The 18,667-nt window shown below is 36.7% G+C and overlaps 1 protein-coding gene across 2 annotated transcripts; it reads left to right on the top strand.

Moving 5' to 3' along the window:
* The first annotated feature begins 5,370 nt into the window (after positions 1-5,370).
* LOC110702685 lies at positions 5,371-9,405 on the top strand. 2 transcript variants are annotated; one of them, XM_021880443.1, is made up of 5 exons: positions 5,371-6,257; positions 6,371-6,544; positions 8,349-8,598; positions 8,715-8,796; positions 8,991-9,405. In XM_021880443.1, the coding sequence occupies exons 1-4, from the start codon at positions 6,024-6,026 to the stop codon at positions 8,765-8,767; spliced, it is 711 nt and encodes a 236-aa protein (XP_021736135.1). In that variant the 5' UTR covers positions 5,371-6,023; the 3' UTR covers positions 8,768-8,796; positions 8,991-9,405. The 2 variants fall into 2 exon arrangements, with proteins under 2 accessions (XP_021736135.1, XP_021736134.1); XM_021880442.1 differs by lacking the exon at positions 8,991-9,405 and having other exon boundaries at positions 8,715-8,944.
* Positions 9,406-18,667: the final 9,262 nt, after the last annotated feature.

Below are 18,667 nucleotides of genomic sequence, written 5' to 3'. Positions count from 1 at the left end.
TGCACCTTCTCAGGGTTCGCCTCTATTCCTCTCTGATTGATAAGGAATCCGAGAAATTTCCCAGACTCAACTCCAAATACACATTTCTTGGGATTGAGCATGACATGGTGCCGCCTGAGTGTGGCGAAAGTTTCTCGGAGGTCCGACAGATGATCTTTCTGAAGTTTAGTCTTGACAATCATATCATCAATGTATGCCTCGACGTTTCTCCCAATCTGATCAAAGAACACAGTGTTTATCATTCGCTGGAAGGTAGCCGGGGCATTCTTCAGACCAAACGGCATGACCGTGTAACATTATAACCCCTGATCAGTGACGAAGGCCGTCTTCTCCTGATCTTTCTTCCATAAAGGAATTTGATGGAAACCAGAATAGGCGTCCATAAAGCTCATCAAAGCATGGCCGGCTGTTGAGTCGACCAGGTTATCAATTTTAGGCAGAGGGTAACTGTCTTTAGGGCAGGCCTTGTTTAAGTCTGTGTAGTCTACACACATTCGCCAGGTGCCATTCGGCTTTTTAACAAGCACCACATTTGCAACCCAGTCTGGGAAGTAACATTGCCGAATGAACCCTGCATCAAGTAATTTTTTAACTTCGGCGGCTGCCGCCTGACTTCTTTCTACGCCATGGTTCCGCTTCTTTTGCCGTACCGGCTTCTTTTTCGGATCCACGGCCAGTTTATGCACCGCCAGATCAGGACTAATGCCTGGCATTTCATGGACTTCGAATGCAAAGATGTCCTTGTATTCTTTCAATAGTTTGTGAAAGTCGTCACCAAGGTCTCTCAGAGCAGTCGTCCCAACTTTGACTGTTCGGTCAGGACGAGAGTCGTCTAAGATCAGGTCCGCATGCTCACCAGCCGGCTGAGGGCGGAACTCATCCGACCGCTCCTCTGCCACTGATTGCTATTTTCTTTCTTTTCTTGCGGCCCCTGTTTGGGATGCCTTTCTCTTCTTGCCGCCTGCTTCTTGAACAGGCGCACTGTCCTTGACATTGTCAATGTCTGTTTTTTCACCGCTTGACCCAGTGGCCATAACAGTGGGCTTGATATCCGAGAGATAGCACTCTCGGGCCATCCTCTGATCTCCCCTTAGGGAGCCGACTGTTCCATTATCCCTCTCAAACTTGAGCAACATAAGAGACGGGATTATAACAACCTTGGAATTATTCAGGGTTGGTCGACCCATAATTATGTTGTAGGCCGAGAGTTCTTCTACTACCAGGAACCGGATAACCATGTGTCGTCCTTCCCCTTTTTCGCCCAGGCGGATGGGTAAATCCACTCGTCCCAGTGGGTGGACGACTCCTCCTCCAAACCCTACTAAAGGGTGGGAGGTCGGATGTATGCAATCAGTCTGATATTTTAGTTTCGACAGACATTTGCTACTGATGAGATCTGAGGAGCTGCTGGTATCTATGAGGATTCGACCAACTCTCTGGTTGGCCACTTTACATTCAATAACGATAGGGTCGTCATGCGGCCCTCTTACCCCTCCTAGATCTTCTTCAGTGATGACAATCTCAGGAAATGAATATTTGGACGGCCGTTCTTGGTGAACGGAATTTACATCTAACCGCCTGATATTGTCTTTGTTGCCCCTAATAGTGGGGCCGCCTCCTGAGAAGCCGCCTGCAATGGTGTAGACGACTGCATCATCTGTATCAGAGCTGTCGGCCTGTTGATTCTTTTTGGCCGACTGCTTTTTTGAGGAAGTGTTCCCCGTAGATTTCTTGACATAAGTGTCAAGATCACCTTGCTCAGCCAGGCGGTCCAGATACCGCATGAGACTGATGCAGTCATTGGTGTGATGACCAACATCATCATGATAAGCACATAATTTATCTTGGTTCCGGTTGTTTGCAGAACCCTTCATGGGGACCGGCTTCTCAATTGAGATCCGTCCCTTGATTTCTTTTAGGATAAACTGGTTATCCTTGTTAAACGCATACTTTGGGGAGTATGGTTTGAATTCTTTTTTCTTTTTCTGGGCCGGCTGTTTAGAGGAATCAGCCGCCCATACCTCTTTTCTCTTCTCATCTTTGTTTGACGACTGTTTATGTCGTCCTTCTCTTTTGTCGAACCTTTTCCCGTCCGACTGTTTTATCGTACAAAGATCAGTCGCCTGTATATAGGCTTCTGCTTCAATCAAGGCCTCTTGAAGAGTCGCCACCCTCTTTCGAACCAAATCAAATTTGAAGGTAGACCCGTCTTTGAGACCTCTGAAAAAGTCAGTATAGGCTACCTCATCCGGTAACCCTTGAATCTGTATTCTCATCAGGTTAAACCGCCTGATGTAAGAACGAAGTCCCTCCTTCTCGCCCTGCTGAATTGTTCCTAAATCAAGGGTCGTTTTCTTCGCAGGGATGTTCATGGCGAAGTTGGAGGTGAATAAGTAAGCAAGCGTCCTGAAGCTATTTACACAACCAGTCGGCAGGTTGCCGAACCATTGTTGTGCGATTCCTTTGAGAGTCGCTGGGAAACACTTGCACCAAGTGGGATCATCCAACCCTTGAAGGTACATCAGGTTGGTGAATGCCATCAGATGGTCTTCTGGGTTAGTAGTGCCGTCATAGGCGCCTACTAGTACATTTTTCACTTTGGCCGGCTGAGCGGCTTCAGTAATTTCCTTGGAGAAGGCCGACGGCTGTTCACCAAGTCTAAGCAACCGTAGCTGCCAGTCCATAGGTTGGACGTTTTTTGCTGCAGGTCCACCAAACGGAGGTGGCTGCAAAAAATACTATTGTTGAGGCACAAATGGTAAGTTTGGTACCGCCTGGTCGCTATGAAAGCCGGACTGACGGGAGGTACCGCCTGACTGACTCTCACGATACGATTGAGTATGCCTCATCGAGGCATTTCGCAGGCTATCTTGAAAGTTTGAAGTAGAGGCCGACTCTGACAATCGGTCACTCTTCTTCTGTTCTAGCAGTAGCCGAGCGTCTGTGAATGTCTGCTTCGACCCGTCCGCCTGAATATGACGAACGGGTTTCCTATTTCCTGTAGGAACACGGAATTTTGTGAAATCAAGGGCAGGTGGCTCCCGCTTCCTAGATTTAGGATGAGGAGTCGCCTCTCGCCCTTGAACTGGCTTCCTCTTCAGTGAAGTGGAGGGTTTCTTAGCCGACTGCTCCTTTACTGGAGCAGGCGGCTTCTTGTTGATCAACTCTTGAATCTCTCCCTTGAAGTTCCTCATGAAGGTCATGAGTTCGTTCCTTGTGATGGGAGCAGACCCATCAGTCGGCTGTTGCCGAACAGGCGGTGCGCCTGCTGGCTCGCTTCCTGTTTGAAGATGTTCCCGTTCCCTCCAATCTGTATGACGGGTACGTCGGGCCCTTAGGGTCCCGTCTGAAGCTGTGTGAGCTTCAACTTCAAATTCACTCTCGGTATCATGGTCCGACTGAACTTGAGGGTCGTCTAGGGGACGCCTCTCTTCAGGAGTCGGTACAGACTTGGATGCCATCTCAGAAGTACTCTCCCCACAGACGGCGCCAAATGTTTCGGGGTTTTTTGATGTCCTGCGGGAGAGTTACAATTCCGAGACTGGAACCGGACGCCTGTACCTGCAAAATAACGGAGACTCCTGGGAGCTCCGCCTCCAACGGTCAAGTTAGTACTTGATTAAGGAGTAATTAATGCGGAAATTAAAGTGATTGGGTCTCTCTAGGTGAGAGTGATTAATGTAGGTAATCTGCTTTGTTAGCGAGATCAGCCGGTTATTACTGTGTGTAATTAATGTGTTTTTTCCGTAATCTCCCTTAATGAGGATTAAGGGAGGTATTTATAACCTTGGGAAACGTGCCCATCCTAGGTTTAGGTTAACCTAGGGCCGATTGGGCTTCCCTCGGAAGTTGGGCCTGGGTGGCCTGTTTCTCCATTAGGCATGGAGTATGCCACATGTCATGACATAATAGGTCCAAGGTGGACGAATAAGCGCGTGCCACGTGGCAAGCCCTGACAGTTCCAACTGGGGGACACTTGGCAGGACCTGATTGGCCCACGTGGCGCATTCCGATTGGTGGGAGCAAAATCCCCTAATCAACAGCAATGCCAAACAAACTCTAAATAATTATTTTATCCCATTAGTGTTTTATGAACTGTATTTGCTTTGCTAAAGTTTTCTTAAACCCCCTTGTTTTTACTCTAACGTTTTTTTTAACTATTGTACTTCTTTTAAACTTTCTTGAATTTTGTTCTTGATTCTCTTTTAAAACTTTCTTGAATTTTATTTTTGGTTTTCTTTTAAAACTCCCTTTATTTTTCGTGAAGGCCTTTTCTTTTACTCACCTTTTTCAAACTCTTTCAACTAATTATCCTGTTATGTCCCTTCTTTATATCGTACGCTTCTCTTGTGATAATTCATGTTAGCCAATCCCAAATTAAATTAAAGCTTGTTGTTATTGTTGTTGTAACCAATTAGCTAAGTAGTGATAATAGATAAATACATGGTAGTTTAATTATGCATTTGGTGCAAAATATTATTTTCAACTATAATTTGATACGAGTATGTTTTTCTTCCTTTAAAATATTTTAATTTATGCATTTGATAAGTGTAACACTTATTAAAACATGGAATAAATAAATACTTGAACAAACACTCCTCACATTCGTAATAATTGCTACAATTTATTTTTACATATATTTCGTAATAATTCCAATACATTCATATTTGGAAAAGGATACACTTATATTACTCCGTATTATCTAATATATATCTATCTCTTCTATTAATCCCATTTTCACAAATATTTATTTTTTCTCATACCAACCTACTAATAGAACTTTTTTATTTTATTATTTCTCTTTCCTATTAGACCCTATTATTTTCCTAAAACTTTATTCATAACATAGGGCATGTTATCTTCAGCTTAATTTCAGTGCAGTTCAGTCCAGTTCATGATTTCCTTTTGCTAAAAAACAATTAAGTTCAGTTCAATTCAGTATAGTAAATCAGAACAAACCCATAGTGTTGGGATTATATTATTATGAAAAAATTTTATATACACCCGATTTACGCTAATATTAGTGTACATCGAGCAGTATAAGGGTAATTTTAAATTAATTTTAGTGTAATCTTTTGTTTTTTTAGGTAACTTTAAAACATATACGAAGTACAATTTTTATATAAATAGATAACCAGGAAAGTTTTACAAAGGTAATTTAATTACATTAAATCACTAATAATTGATTTTTAGTCATTTCAAATGTGATTCTTTACTAATAAAGCGTAAATAATTTTTATTTATATTGGGTTACTCTTAGACCCTCTCCAATTGTGAGATTCAAGTAAGTATTTTTAGGAGAGAAAGAGTATTTTTTGCAAAGTATACCAATAAGTTGGTATCTAAACTTAGTACCTCCAAAAAAAAGTTGCTAAGTTTAGATACTCAACTTTGAGTCTTATTTGACAAAAAGTGTAGGCCCTTGTCAATATTCTAATATATTTTGTAATTTATTTAAGTTTTACCTTTTTTTTTTAATTATTTTTTAATCTTACAAGGCTATAAATTAAAAGTGACATTTGTATATTTTAGAGAGTCTTACCATTGAAAAATTAAACTTAACTTGATTTGTTAAATTGAAAAGTGAATATGATCTCACCATTGAAGGTAAAAAATAACTCATTTTGTATTTTAATACTCAAAGTTAAGTCTCAACATTGGAGATGGTCTTACGCCTATTGAAGTAACTTTTATTACATAACGGAAGGAGTAAATCCAAAAGAGGCCTAGCCCATTAACCCACAAATTTGATTTTTTACTTCTCGACTTTCTCACTTGCCAAGTTTCCACGCGCCACCATGTACAGCCGAATTGTCCTTTGAATCCCAGAATTTCTGAACTCTGACGATTCAACATTTTTACGCAAAGCTTACAAATTTTTCCTTCTATACTGTACGTGTACAGTACAACTCTCATGTTTTCAAAATTTTTACCAAAAGGGTAGTAATGATCATCCTCTATTTCAAAAAAAAAAAAAAAGCCAAAAAAGTGAAACAAAATGATCAAAATTGAATGACTAAACGATGAAGAGGAAGGAATATTGCAATAATTCTGGACAATTTTCCACATATTGTCTAGAAAATTCATCTGGGTTTAACAACCACAACAATAAGAAGATCAACAATTCAAGAACAGCAGCAGCAATATCATCTGGCCAACAATTCCCGCTCACTCATTGTCGTTGCGGAGGAGGTTTCTGCAAAATCAAAATCACTCCTAAAACTCAGAAACTTTTCTACACTTGCCCAAATGTTTATGTTAGTGTCCCAATTTTTCTGGGCTACCCTTTCTTTTCTTGTTAATTCCCTAAAAATTGTATCTTTAAATTACGGTTTTTGTGTTTTTAATTAGGGTTTTTGATTGGTTGCAGGAATTGCATTGTGGGTACTTCAAATTTTGTGAGGATTTGAAGGAAAGGGAGATTTCGCATGATCGTCCTAAGCCTTATCCGATTTGTTCATGTGGGGCTGGAGTTTGCAGGGTTGAAACTGAAAAAGAAGGCCTTAATTCTGGTCGAAAGTATTTTGCTTGCAGAATCAAAAGGGTAAGCTTTTTTCTGGAAAAATTGAATGAATTTTATTTTTTAATTATGTGTTTTGATTTTATTGGGACCACTGTTTGAATTGATATTGTAGTGTTAATTTATGTTTTTGGATGTTGACCGTTAAGTTTGGATTTTGGTATTATTGAATTGGAATTTGGAATGTTGGTGATGTTAATGACAGACTCATACTTGTGGAAAGTGTGTAAATAAGTTTGAGAAAATGATGGAACGGACAGAAATGAAAAGTGTGAACTTTTTTAGATAGGGGGGAGTGTTTAGCTGTCCAGTAACTTAAGAGTTATGATCAAGGTAAAATTACACCATTCTCCTAGTTGTCATTTTGGTATGATAGCCAACATCGAACCTCTTTATGATTTACATCTACCAATGCTTTCAAGAAGTATTGTACTCCGTAATTGTATTATCCACTATTAATAATGTTTTGAATTTAATAGTATGTCGAGGGATCTTGGTTATTGAGCTGGACCGGATGGATCTTATGACATCTACACCTATTATGGTGTGATATCACAAGTTTCTCCCCTTTTTAAAAGCAAGGGTGTTTTTTTGACTAGTGCCTTGCTCCAATTCTGTGTTGAACCTGTTGATCATGTATGTAAAATTGTACATTTGTGTATTGGGAGTAAGGGAGAACCGGAGAAGGGCTTAATGGTGAAGAAGGTTGTTAACTTGTCGTTCAATCTCTAATGTTGATTTAGGTTGATATGAGGTGATATTTAATGTGTCACATTGATTACAAAAGGTTCTTATGGTAACGGAGATAAGGAGGACAGACTGACATGAATACATTGAGGTTTGGTAGACATTGGTGGAGATGTGTTATTAAGTGTATATTGGAAGTTAGTATAGTGTAGAACCATGGAACAGTAACCTTGACTCTTTATGTAACAAAGAACCACTTAGCCTACAAATAGTATAATGTCAATTTTCAAGTGCAGCTGTATAGGTGTATGGCACAAAGTTTTAGCTCAATGATTTCATGGCCATGGGGTATCAACAGATTTTAACCTCAGATGAACTAGCTTAGGTATGGGATGGGAGTTACTTAGCTACCCAATGCAAGCCCAAAACAATGTTAAAGGGAAGTACCAGTGGAATCTAGTCATATACGGCACTTTTTAAACTTAGAATGGAGGTAAACCAAACACATTGCCAAGATACCTACTGGCTTTATCCAATGCAGTTTGCACTTAATTAACTCCTAAGAGAATGACAACTAATCTATCAATTTATGTTTCTTAGAGTCTTCAATTCGCGTCAAATACCCTTGTTGGATCCTCGTCCCTTGTTCTAATATGGCTGCAAATCCCAAAAAAATTCTGTCACTCACAACCATGAACACTTGTGAACTTGAGGTAGTTTCCATTTACCTGAGTTCAGTTACACAACTTTGCAACAGAATAGTATTGCATAAAGGGGTTTATAGCTTATGCTGAGGTTTTGATTGGACAATTCGTACCGATGAATTTTTCCAATCATTCTTATCCTTGTAGCCGTCTTAGGTCTAATGCTTTTCTCTTGCAATCATTTGATTATGATCTTCCTTCCTTATGTAGTTGAGATATCCAAATGTCTATTCTTAAATTGGCAATCCCCCATCTAAAACGTCTTCCCCTAGTATCTTAATTTGGCTGCAATTCCATTAAATTATCTCATTATCTATCGTTATTAATTAGTAACTTGATGTTATTTTCATTTATTTCTTGTTTCCTTGGATTTTAAATATTGAGCTTGCTGGCTCTTTTTAGCTTAGTCAACTTTGTGAATTTATACTATTGTACAGGGAGAAGGTGCTTGCAATTTCCGGCAATGGCAATGTGCCACTGCTTATGATAATAGCATAAGCAATGAGATTGAGATGATTCGCAAAGAATTTGAAAATGGTGAAATTGATCTTGACTTTCCCCCTCCTCTGGAGGAGGCCCTTGAAATCAATTCTTCAGGTGAAATGTTTTCTAGGGACAATGATGCTCATCATAGTCCTCAACCAAGTCCCAGTAGCCCATTAGATGTAGAGGCTCTTGCACCAATGGGTATATACTCTGTTTTATGATATTTCGTAAGCTTAAATTTTCATTTGATTCTGATATCATATGCTTCTAACTTCAATTAGAATTATAAAGATTTATTTGATGTTTGTATTTGCCAGATTTATCAGCAGGCTCTCGTTGTGTTGTTGTGAGGTGGCTTCCCCACAGTTGACTCTTCATCAGAAAGCTTTTTTTTTTTGGGTAAGAAGGTTGAATCACATGTATAGAATTTGTACCATCATTTTATCTAGCTGCTGCTTTGAAATTTCAGTAGCCTCCATATGTCTTTACTTAGAGATCTTGCTTCTCATTATATCACTTCTAATTTAACAACAATTTCCTTGGTTCAGACTACTAATTTCCTTGGTTCGTATATTCCGACAATTACTTGACAGGAAGTATAGTTTGGAAAAGTTTCAAATGTTTTGGTCTATTCTTAGGAGTCTGCTGCTTTTAACACGGTCCTGTCTTAAAGTGAGCCAGAGGGTTTAAAGATGTCGATGAGAACTGTATTGGGGTCTTTGGTGACAAATGAGGCTATTACATCAGAAGTTTTATTTTAGAAACCAGGTTCAGACTGCAGTAATTTCTCTTGGATGTTAAGCGTCATGTTGCTAACCAAATATGTATTTAACTAATTTAAGTGTGAAGTTTGCTGATACCTTTTTACAAGTGAGCGTGCCTAAAATTTCTTTACCTAAAGAAATGTTGTTTGTAAATAAAGGTCCTCTACTCCTATATTTGTTGAGAAAATCCAAGGCTTGTTTGGTTGAATGTAGGAATTGCAAATTCCTTGAAAATTTATTTTGTCGTGAAATTGAACTTCCTAGAAAATTCTAAAATGTATTTGGTTCAAGGAAAGTGGAAATTTCCATGGAAAGTTCAAATTACTTAGGTCCCCCTAGGTAATTTACTTTCTCCATTTTGTGGAAAGTGGGAATTCATGGGAATTTCTATTTCCCATGAATTTGTCAATCAAACAACTTCAAACAATTTCAATTTCTAGGAATTTCAACTTCCCATGTTTTTAGTTGTTACCAAACAACACCTAAGTTCATCACCTTGATAAATGTATGATGTTTATTACTCCCTCCCTCATTGATAGTCCCTTTTGGCTAAATTTTAGTCCTAAAATGTTCATCTTATTTGCTTTTTCCAACAACCATTAAATTAATTTTTTTTTACCAAAATTTCTTCCAATTTGCAACAATATTTGTGTAAATTTAACTTTTCCATGTAAATTTTGTTTTTCCATATACTTTTATGACTTTCTCTCTCTATTTTTTTTACATACCCAATTTAAATTTATCTTTTCAATGTACTTTTACTACTACATATTTATGTTTATTAATTCCTGTGAAATTTCCCCATAAGGGACTTTCAATAAGGGAAGGAGGGAGTAATTATTTTGTGGCATAATTATAATCAAATATGCCTTTCGTCTCCGATTGATAGTCACTTTTGTCATTTTTGGTGACTTAAAATGTTAGTCACATTTGCTTTTTTCAAGTACCATTAATATTATTTTTTCACTAAAATTTTTTAACATTTGCAAATATATTTGTGTAAATTTAACTTTCCAATATAAATTTTACTTTTCCATGTACTTTAATTACTCTCTCTATTTTATTGCATATCCAATGTAAATTTACTTTTTTATTATATTTTTAGGTTAATCCCGTGCGATGCACGTTTGTATAATAAGAATTGAATTATAAACTTTTAACACATATTGAAATAAAATAACTACTTCCTCCGTTTTCCTAATTAATTTTTAATTAAATATGAATATACAATTCTCAAAAGTGCATAATTTTTATATTTAATTAGGAAATTTCAATTAAATTATATTATTAACTATTGTTAACAAATTATAAATAACTAAATAACATAATATCTATAGAAAACCAAAAATTTAAAAATTCAAATGGAATTTAATTTTCAAAGCAATGTTAAATAGGGTAGCTTGTAAAGGAAAAATATGACATCATCCATGTATTTTGGAGGGAAAAAATAAAATAAAAAAGTGACATGTAGGCAGTGATGACATCAGCGGTTATTACTTTAGTATATACTACCTCCGTTAATTATTTGTGAGATATAAAATATTCCTTTATTGCAAATAATAGTTAACGGAGGTAGTATATAGATTGGTTTGGGTAATTTTGTATCTAATTGATGGTGAATTTGTGGGAATGTTGCAAGTTAAAATTTGCTATCTTTGTCTTTATAATGGATAACAATGTTCTTACCTTTGTCGTTGTTTCAGGTTGTTGTATAAATGTTTGATGATATTATGGATAACAATGTTCGCGTTGATGTTAATGTGAGTTGCGCTCCCACTGGTAATGGGGTAATGGTATAGCTTGAGAGTACTTCATGGGTGATGAGATGAGAAATGTAATCTAATTCAATTGAAGAAAATGTTATGTTAAATTTGAATGAGGACAATTTCATATAAGCTACACAAAAAATCACCTATAGAGTAACATTTAAAGTTCAGGCGTTACTAAAATTTGTGAAGCCCTTATTGAAATTTCAGAAAGTAAACCTCTAAAACAAAGCACACAGCTCCACCAACAATGATGAGTTAAATTTGCGGTAAATGTACACTATTGTAGTAAATACTACCTTCGTTACAAGTTATGTGCAACAATTTGACATAAAGCAGAGAGGGAAAATATCTAATCGTTGCACATAACCTATAACGGAGGTAGTAGGAAAATTTGTTAAAAATAAACTATTCTTTACGTGGTTAGTTCAATAAAAGCTAACTTTTCGATTAACTTAAAATAAATTAAGTTTTTAGGGGTATTTTCTTTTAATACTCGGGTAAGTCAAATGACTTGCGGTCTACCAAACATGTCTTTTTTTTATTATTATTATTAATAGTATTTTGTTATTTTAATTAAATGTTTAACTATAATTATATTAAATAAACAAATTATATATAAAAAAAAGGCTAGCCACCCTCGAACCCCCCTATTCCCACCCATTACCAGCTTCTCTCCTCCACTGTCTATGGTGAACCCATCCCCTCCCTTCTCCAACCCAAAAGCGATCACCCCAAAACCCCAAACCCAAACTACCCAAAACGGGTTTCGTTTAGGGTGGTTTTGTAACCCATTTTGGGTGGTTTTGTAGGTTGGGTTTGGGAGTGGCGTATTTGGGTGGAGAACAGGATTAAAGATCTTTTTAAATTTGTCTCGATTTGTACAATTTTGATATCAAATGTTTATAATTTTATACTCCGTATATTACTCATTAAAGATATTAGCTATTCCTTCTGATTTAAATACTTGATACACTTTTTATTTTCGGTCGTTTTCAAATACTCGCTTTATTTTCTTATTTGGATAGCTTTTATAATATATAATAAGGAAATTCCTCCCATTTTGAGGGCATCTACAATTCATTTATTACAACAACCTTACATTTTCTCACATCAGAGAAAACACCTAATCTCAAAATCTGAGAATATCTCACTTTTACCTTTTCCGTACTTTTTTTGTACTCTTTGACCGATACTAACTTGATCATCGGAAGCGAATTTCCTACCAACTGGAGTCTCTGTATTTTGCGGGGTAGAGAGCGCGTCGGACCAATCTTCAAGCTATAATTCTCTCGAGGGATAAAAACACCCAAAACAATTCTCTCTCCTCCCATTTACTTTTCCCTAACCTCATTTCTTTATATTTTATTAATATATCTAATTTCTCGTAAAAACTCCGCTAATAGAGGAATAAAACAAGTATTTAAAAATAAAGGAAGTATTTAAATAATAAATCATGAAGCATATAAAGAAAAGTATTGCAAGTATAAAGCTATACCCCTCCGTCCTATAATATACTCCCTCCTCCCCTATTTATAGTTTCCATTTGGAGTGTGCACAGTTGCCAATGCAACACTTTGACCGTAAATATCACTAGTTGCTTATTAGTAAAATAAAACAATTAAATATTAATAATCTATTAATCGAGACGAATCAAATAAGATCCAACAGATCCAACATGACTATGTTATATCTTATATATTAAGAGTAATTTAGAAGATTCTCTCACATTATGAATAATGTCAAAATTATAAATGGGAAGTATAAAAAGGAGCGGAGTGAGTAGTTTTTGTTGGTGTTTTTTCACGGTATTTAAGAAATAGGAGGAGGAAATAGATAAAGTACATTAACACAAGTAAAAAGTACAATCATAAACATTAGAGAGAGAAAGGTGAAAAAAAGTACAAGATATGTGTGAATTTTAAGGATAAATTAGGAAGTATAATGAATAAAGTTAAAAAGTGAAGGTATAATAGTCTTTACACAATTCAGAAATGGAAACTGGGACAACATTTTGGTTCACCAAAATAGGAAAATAGAAATTATTAGCAATCGCTGATGTCATCTTTTTTTTTCAAAGTTGTACACGTTGCACTATCTCATGAAAATATTTCCCGCTAAAATGCTTTTTTTTTAAAAACAAAATACTAAATAATTTTAAATAGGTAATAGCTATTATTTAGGCAATTAATTTAAAATAGGTACCTATTTTTTGTAATTTATGTTGACATTAGGTTGTTGGAGTCTATAGGAGTTGTCAGCATAATTGAGGTCAATTAAAGTTAACTTATGAACATTTTGAACTCAAAAAAATATAAAAACAAAATTTTAAAAAATCCAAAGATCAATTATTGTGAAACTCCGTATATCATTAGATTTGTCATAGTGTCTAGTTTCATAATAAAATTTTGTTTTAATTTTTACTAACTAACAATTAAAGATATTAATTTTTACTAAATAACAATTAAAGATATTAATGGTTAAGGGACGTTACATGTGAGGGGGAGTGTTAAAGTTTATCCTACCAAATAACACATGTAAGTGTCCCACATTGATAAAAGATGAGAGAGTTAAACACTTTATAAGACTAAGGGGCTACTCCTTCTATTGCGATATGGTTTTGGGATGGAACCTCCTTAGACTTGTGAAGTGGACTCTCACTCTTGGTTTGCGGGTGCGGCCCAAACCCGCGTTTAATATGGTATCAGAGTCGGCGTGACACAAAGGTCACGGGTTCGAATCTCTTCCGCCCCTCCTTCAAAGTGGAATTAATTCGCACCAAGTATGCGTGGGCCTATGTTGCATCCACATTTCAATTGATTTAGGAATTGCAATTATTGATGGGTTTTGATTGTGATTCTCTTAGTTTGTTATTGTAGACACCCAAATGTGTCTTCCCAAAACCAAACCCAGTGATGAGTACATTTCACGTCGAATCATAATCGAATGAAGTGAAAGTGTGGAAAGTTTAGTGTCGCGGATAGTTTTAATTTCTTTTCTCTTCTCTCGGTTTTTGAAAACTTATTTTAAGAAAACAGTCAATCCAGTTTGGTTGATCCATGATATGGGTTGAATAATAGTGTAGTTGGATGGAGCTTGACAAGAGCTTTCCAACGATATATTATAAGCCCAATTCCGATGGATATTGAGGAAGTTATGGCCAATTTACTAAACTGGGCCCGGTTTGAGCCTTATATGCGGCCCAATGATCTAGAGGAGGGCCTATTATGATTTATCATTCCTAATGCAATTAGGAATGGTTTTAGTCTTCTAGATTCTTCTAGAAAGTTCTTTTCATTCCTAATTAAATTAGCATTGATAAATTGACTTTTGTTGGCTTTTCAGAGTTTTAATTAAAATCAAAAAGCATTTTCAAGGAAAAGATACGATTTTATCATCCAGTACGACAAATTTATCTGATTTTCGAAAACGCGTCAAAAACAGGACTAGCGCCAGACGCTAGGCATTGGCGCCTGGCACTAGGACCTGACGCCTGGCGCTGGCATTGGCGCCTGGTGCTAGTGTTGGTGCTGGCGCCAACTCTGTTTTAGGTGCGCCAGATGCTCTGTTTTGTAATTTTATATTTTTGGCTGATTTCTCTATAAATATCATATTAAAAACTCCGTTTTCATTCAACTACAACCAGTTTTCATTGGCAATCATCAATTCTCTTATTCCCTCTCTTATTCTCTTTCTCTCTTTCTCTAAACTTGCTTTTTCATACAAAATTCCGCATTCACAAGATCTAGAAACACCTAGCCATATTCGAAGTTGCCTTCGCCCTAGACGTGAAAGGTTTAATTTCTAAGGGTTTGGTCCCAAATCTCTCTTTCAATTATTTAATTTAATTGTTTGTTTTATTATTTTCCTTGAAGTTACTAACGTGTGTATTTTGTTATTAGAAAGAGGTACGAGGCATCAAAGTAAGTACTTTAATTGATTTATTGATGTTATGATGTAGAAATCATGTTTAAATTGTTATTATGATATTCCTAGTATCATGTCTAGGGTAATTTTAATATTAAATATGATTGTTACGATGCTTCTTATGTTCTTCTTAATATTTATGATTATTAGTATCATGTTAGGGTTAAAGATTTGATTTTTATTACTTAGTGACATGCTAGGATTTGTTATTAATCTTGTTAGTATCAAGCCTAGGATCTTGCTATCATTATGCTTTAATATTAACATGAACATGATTATGATTATAATTGTTATAATTCATGAAGATTATGAATATTATGAATATTATTATTTCGATGATGATTATTTTATTTATGATAATTATTTTAATTATTATTAATATGATGGTTATTTTATTTATGATTATTATCATGATTATTTCAATTATAATTTATTTTTATGATGATTATTATTTTTATTATTTACTATGTTGCTTGATATTTATTGTTATTGCTTGATCACACCTTTTATACATGTTTAAAGGGAATTGGTACTTGGAATCACGCTTAATAAGATATTAATAATCTTGTTAGGGTTAATATGATTATAATTTCAAGTGATCGCCAATAATAGTTTTGTTTGTGCATTATATTCAACCAACATAGAATAACAGGTTTAGGGTTAATCCTATTGCTTGCATGTTAGTCAAGAAGCGCACATGAATACGATCAGAATAAAGTAAAGGCCTATTATTAGGGCAGGTTCAATCTCTTTTAGGTTGGATTTGTACCTTCATCCCCGAAACCTTATTTGGTTCTAGACCTTATGGAGTTGACGATCTCTTGGATCGTTAAGGGGTGTAACCTTCACCTCGTGAACGGTTTACAAGTTCCTAAAACTTGTTGGCGACTCTTTTGCTCTATCTTCTTCCCTTTTGGACGCCACCGTACTTAAGTGTATGATCACAGTGGTGTTCAAGCTAAGGGGATTAACGCTTGAATTTATTCCCTACAGTTTTTGGCGACTCCACTGGGGAGGATTTCTATTTTAATTCCTGAATTTGTTTCGGCAATGATTTAGAATGAGTGGATGAGACTCGAAACGTTCTAAGTATTTCATGTGCGTAATTTTGATTAACATTATTGTCATATGCATAAAATATCTTATTGGAAAGACCATCCGTAATGAGTTAAAAACATAGGATTTTACACGTAGGAAATTTGAGAAATATCTTTCACAACTAGGACCGAAATAACACCGCGCGAAAATGGAAAATTTTATCGAGCACAGAAAGCTGCTGAGGCATGTGGGAAGTAGCGCCAATGACCAGAGCATTGGCGCCAGGAATTTAACTGTAGCGCCAGACGCCAGCATTGGCGCCAGGAGCTACAGCTAAATCCTGGCGCCAGTCTCTGATTGCTGGCGCCAATTTCCCCAATACCGAGCCAGAAATATGCGTTCTAATTTCGACCGGTTTTTCGTATTGTTTGCTCGATCCTACTTTCTGATTGAATTTTTTCTCACTTTTCTGAAACCCATATGTGTTCTACATATGGACATAACCCTCTGGGAATTCATGCTCCATCTACCCAATTGAACGCTCTGTGCAACAAAGGGTACATCCGAGATTGTTGAATTCACTAAACCATGGAAGTGATTTTTTCTTAAAGCTCGCGGTGTCCCATCCACTCGCGCCTACCCTTCACGGTTAGGCTTCCGCGCGGTGCATCCGGACAATTAACCATGGACCCTCTATTGACTAAACCATATCCCGAACTTTAGAGAACTAGAGCCATGGTTAGGTTGCAAACTCATTGCATCATATCGTGCCTACTTGACTAATTGTGCATTATTTGTTGTGCATATATTTTATGTTTTTCTTAACCGTTTGTTTGACTTGTGTTGAGATTAAATAAATTAATGACTTAAAGAACTTTGCCTAATTAATTAATTAATTAGAGTTAATAAAGTAATATTTTAATCAGAATTGGCCTAGTACGACTTTAGGCATACCCCTTATGATTAATAACACCGAAAATAGTCCCAGATTGAAGCTCCAGCATTGGCGCCAAAGTCTGGACTGTAGCGCCACCATGTGGATGTGGCGCCTGGCGACAGCTCTGTCGTCTGGCGCCAAGCTACACAATGCGACGCTAGTTCTGTCGTTTGGCCGACAGTTCGGATTATTGATTGAGTCATCACCTAGAGTCTAATTAACCAGTTTGCTAATTAATTCGATTAATTTTCGCTGTCAATAACACCTTGTCAAGTCGTTAATTGAGTCTAGTCACATAGTCTAGCCACATGGTCATGACACGAGTCTTAACGTACCACCTACACTCACTAGTCTTAGCACACACTTTGAGTATGCATCACCATGACCATGTCTTAGGTTCATGCATGAGTCGGTTTTCTCCGTCATTTGAGTTGGGAGTACATTCTATTCCTAATTCTTCGTATCTCTCCATCTAAATCTTCTTTCACATTCTATTCCAATCTTTCTTCACTTCCTCCATCCATTGCATGTTGAATAAAGTTCGAGTCAAATAATTAACAATGAATATCCCCAAATTTCCTTTTCCACAATACTTGGTCGAGGAGAGAAGGGCGATTAATCAAGGATTACCTCTTTATTCAGGTCTCGCTTTTTGATAAACCGATTCGTCAAAAGAGGAAGGCTAAAAAGATAATGGCAACTCAAGAAGAAGTCAATGAGCTTAGGAACCAACTGGTTACCGTGACTGAGACACTGAAGCTACTCACACTCAAGATTGATGATCCTGTGAAGCAACAACAAATGAACCTCATGCAAGAAAGTTTAAGCAAGCTATCCAGTGACTATAAATTTCAGGGCATGAGTTCACAAGGGGTCTCGCTGGACAAGGAACTTCTTCCACATAAGTTCAACGCCACTGACATCCCTAAATTCAAGGCAATAGATAACCCTTACTTTCATCTAAGAGCTTTCGAAACTATAATGAGTATTAAGAGTATCGATAAGAAGGTTTTCCCCTCTCTGTTCTCACTATCTCTTGAGACCGTTTGCCAACAATGGTACTTCTCCCTTGACAAAGAGAAAACCCCTACTTGGGAATCGATAGTAAACGCTTTCATTGACAGGTACAAGTGCAATATTCAAGTTGAAACCGATCATAGACAACTTAAGATGCTAAGACAAAAAGAGAATGAAGGCTTTACTTCTTTCTTTAATAAGTGGAGGGAAACTTCCGCTAAGATGATTGAGGTCCCCATCGAAAAGGAGTCTGTGAGGATGTTTATCAAGAATCTTCAAGAGAAGTATTCGAAGCATTTAAAATATCAACACAATCTGAATACTTTCAAGGCCGTTTATGACATCGGAATTGAAATCGAAGATGACCTCGCAAAGCAAAAAGCTACTAACAATAGTAACCACGGTGGCTGGAAAGGAAAGAAGAACGACAATCCTTCTTCTTCCGAAAACGACCACTCTAGTAACAATGTTAGTACCTTTGATCTCAGTGAAGTTTTAGCCATGGATAACCAAGGATCTAAGAAGCACCTAAGGAAAAACTTCACCCCCATTGGGATGAGCTACGATACTGCCTTCAATCGACTCCATGCCAAAGGACTCAGTACTCCCATTGGACCTATTTAAGATCCCGCACATGAAAAGAGATTGCCTAGTTGGAGTCCAGACGAACACTACAAGTACCATCAAGGTAGGGGTCATACTACTGAGAGCTGTTGGAAGCTAAAGGAGGATATCCAATATTTGATTGATAATAACAAGATTCCCATGCCTCCAGTTAACAAGAAGAGCGAGTGATGATAAAGGAAACAACACAAGACAAG

Source organism: Chenopodium quinoa, unplaced genomic scaffold, assembly GCF_001683475.1.
Source record: "Chenopodium quinoa cultivar QQ74 unplaced genomic scaffold, ASM168347v1, whole genome shotgun sequence".
Classification (NCBI taxonomy): Eukaryota; Viridiplantae; Streptophyta; class Magnoliopsida; order Caryophyllales; family Amaranthaceae; genus Chenopodium; species Chenopodium quinoa.
Note: the sequence above shows the minus strand (reverse complement) of the source record. Positions and strands in the feature narration are given on the sequence as shown.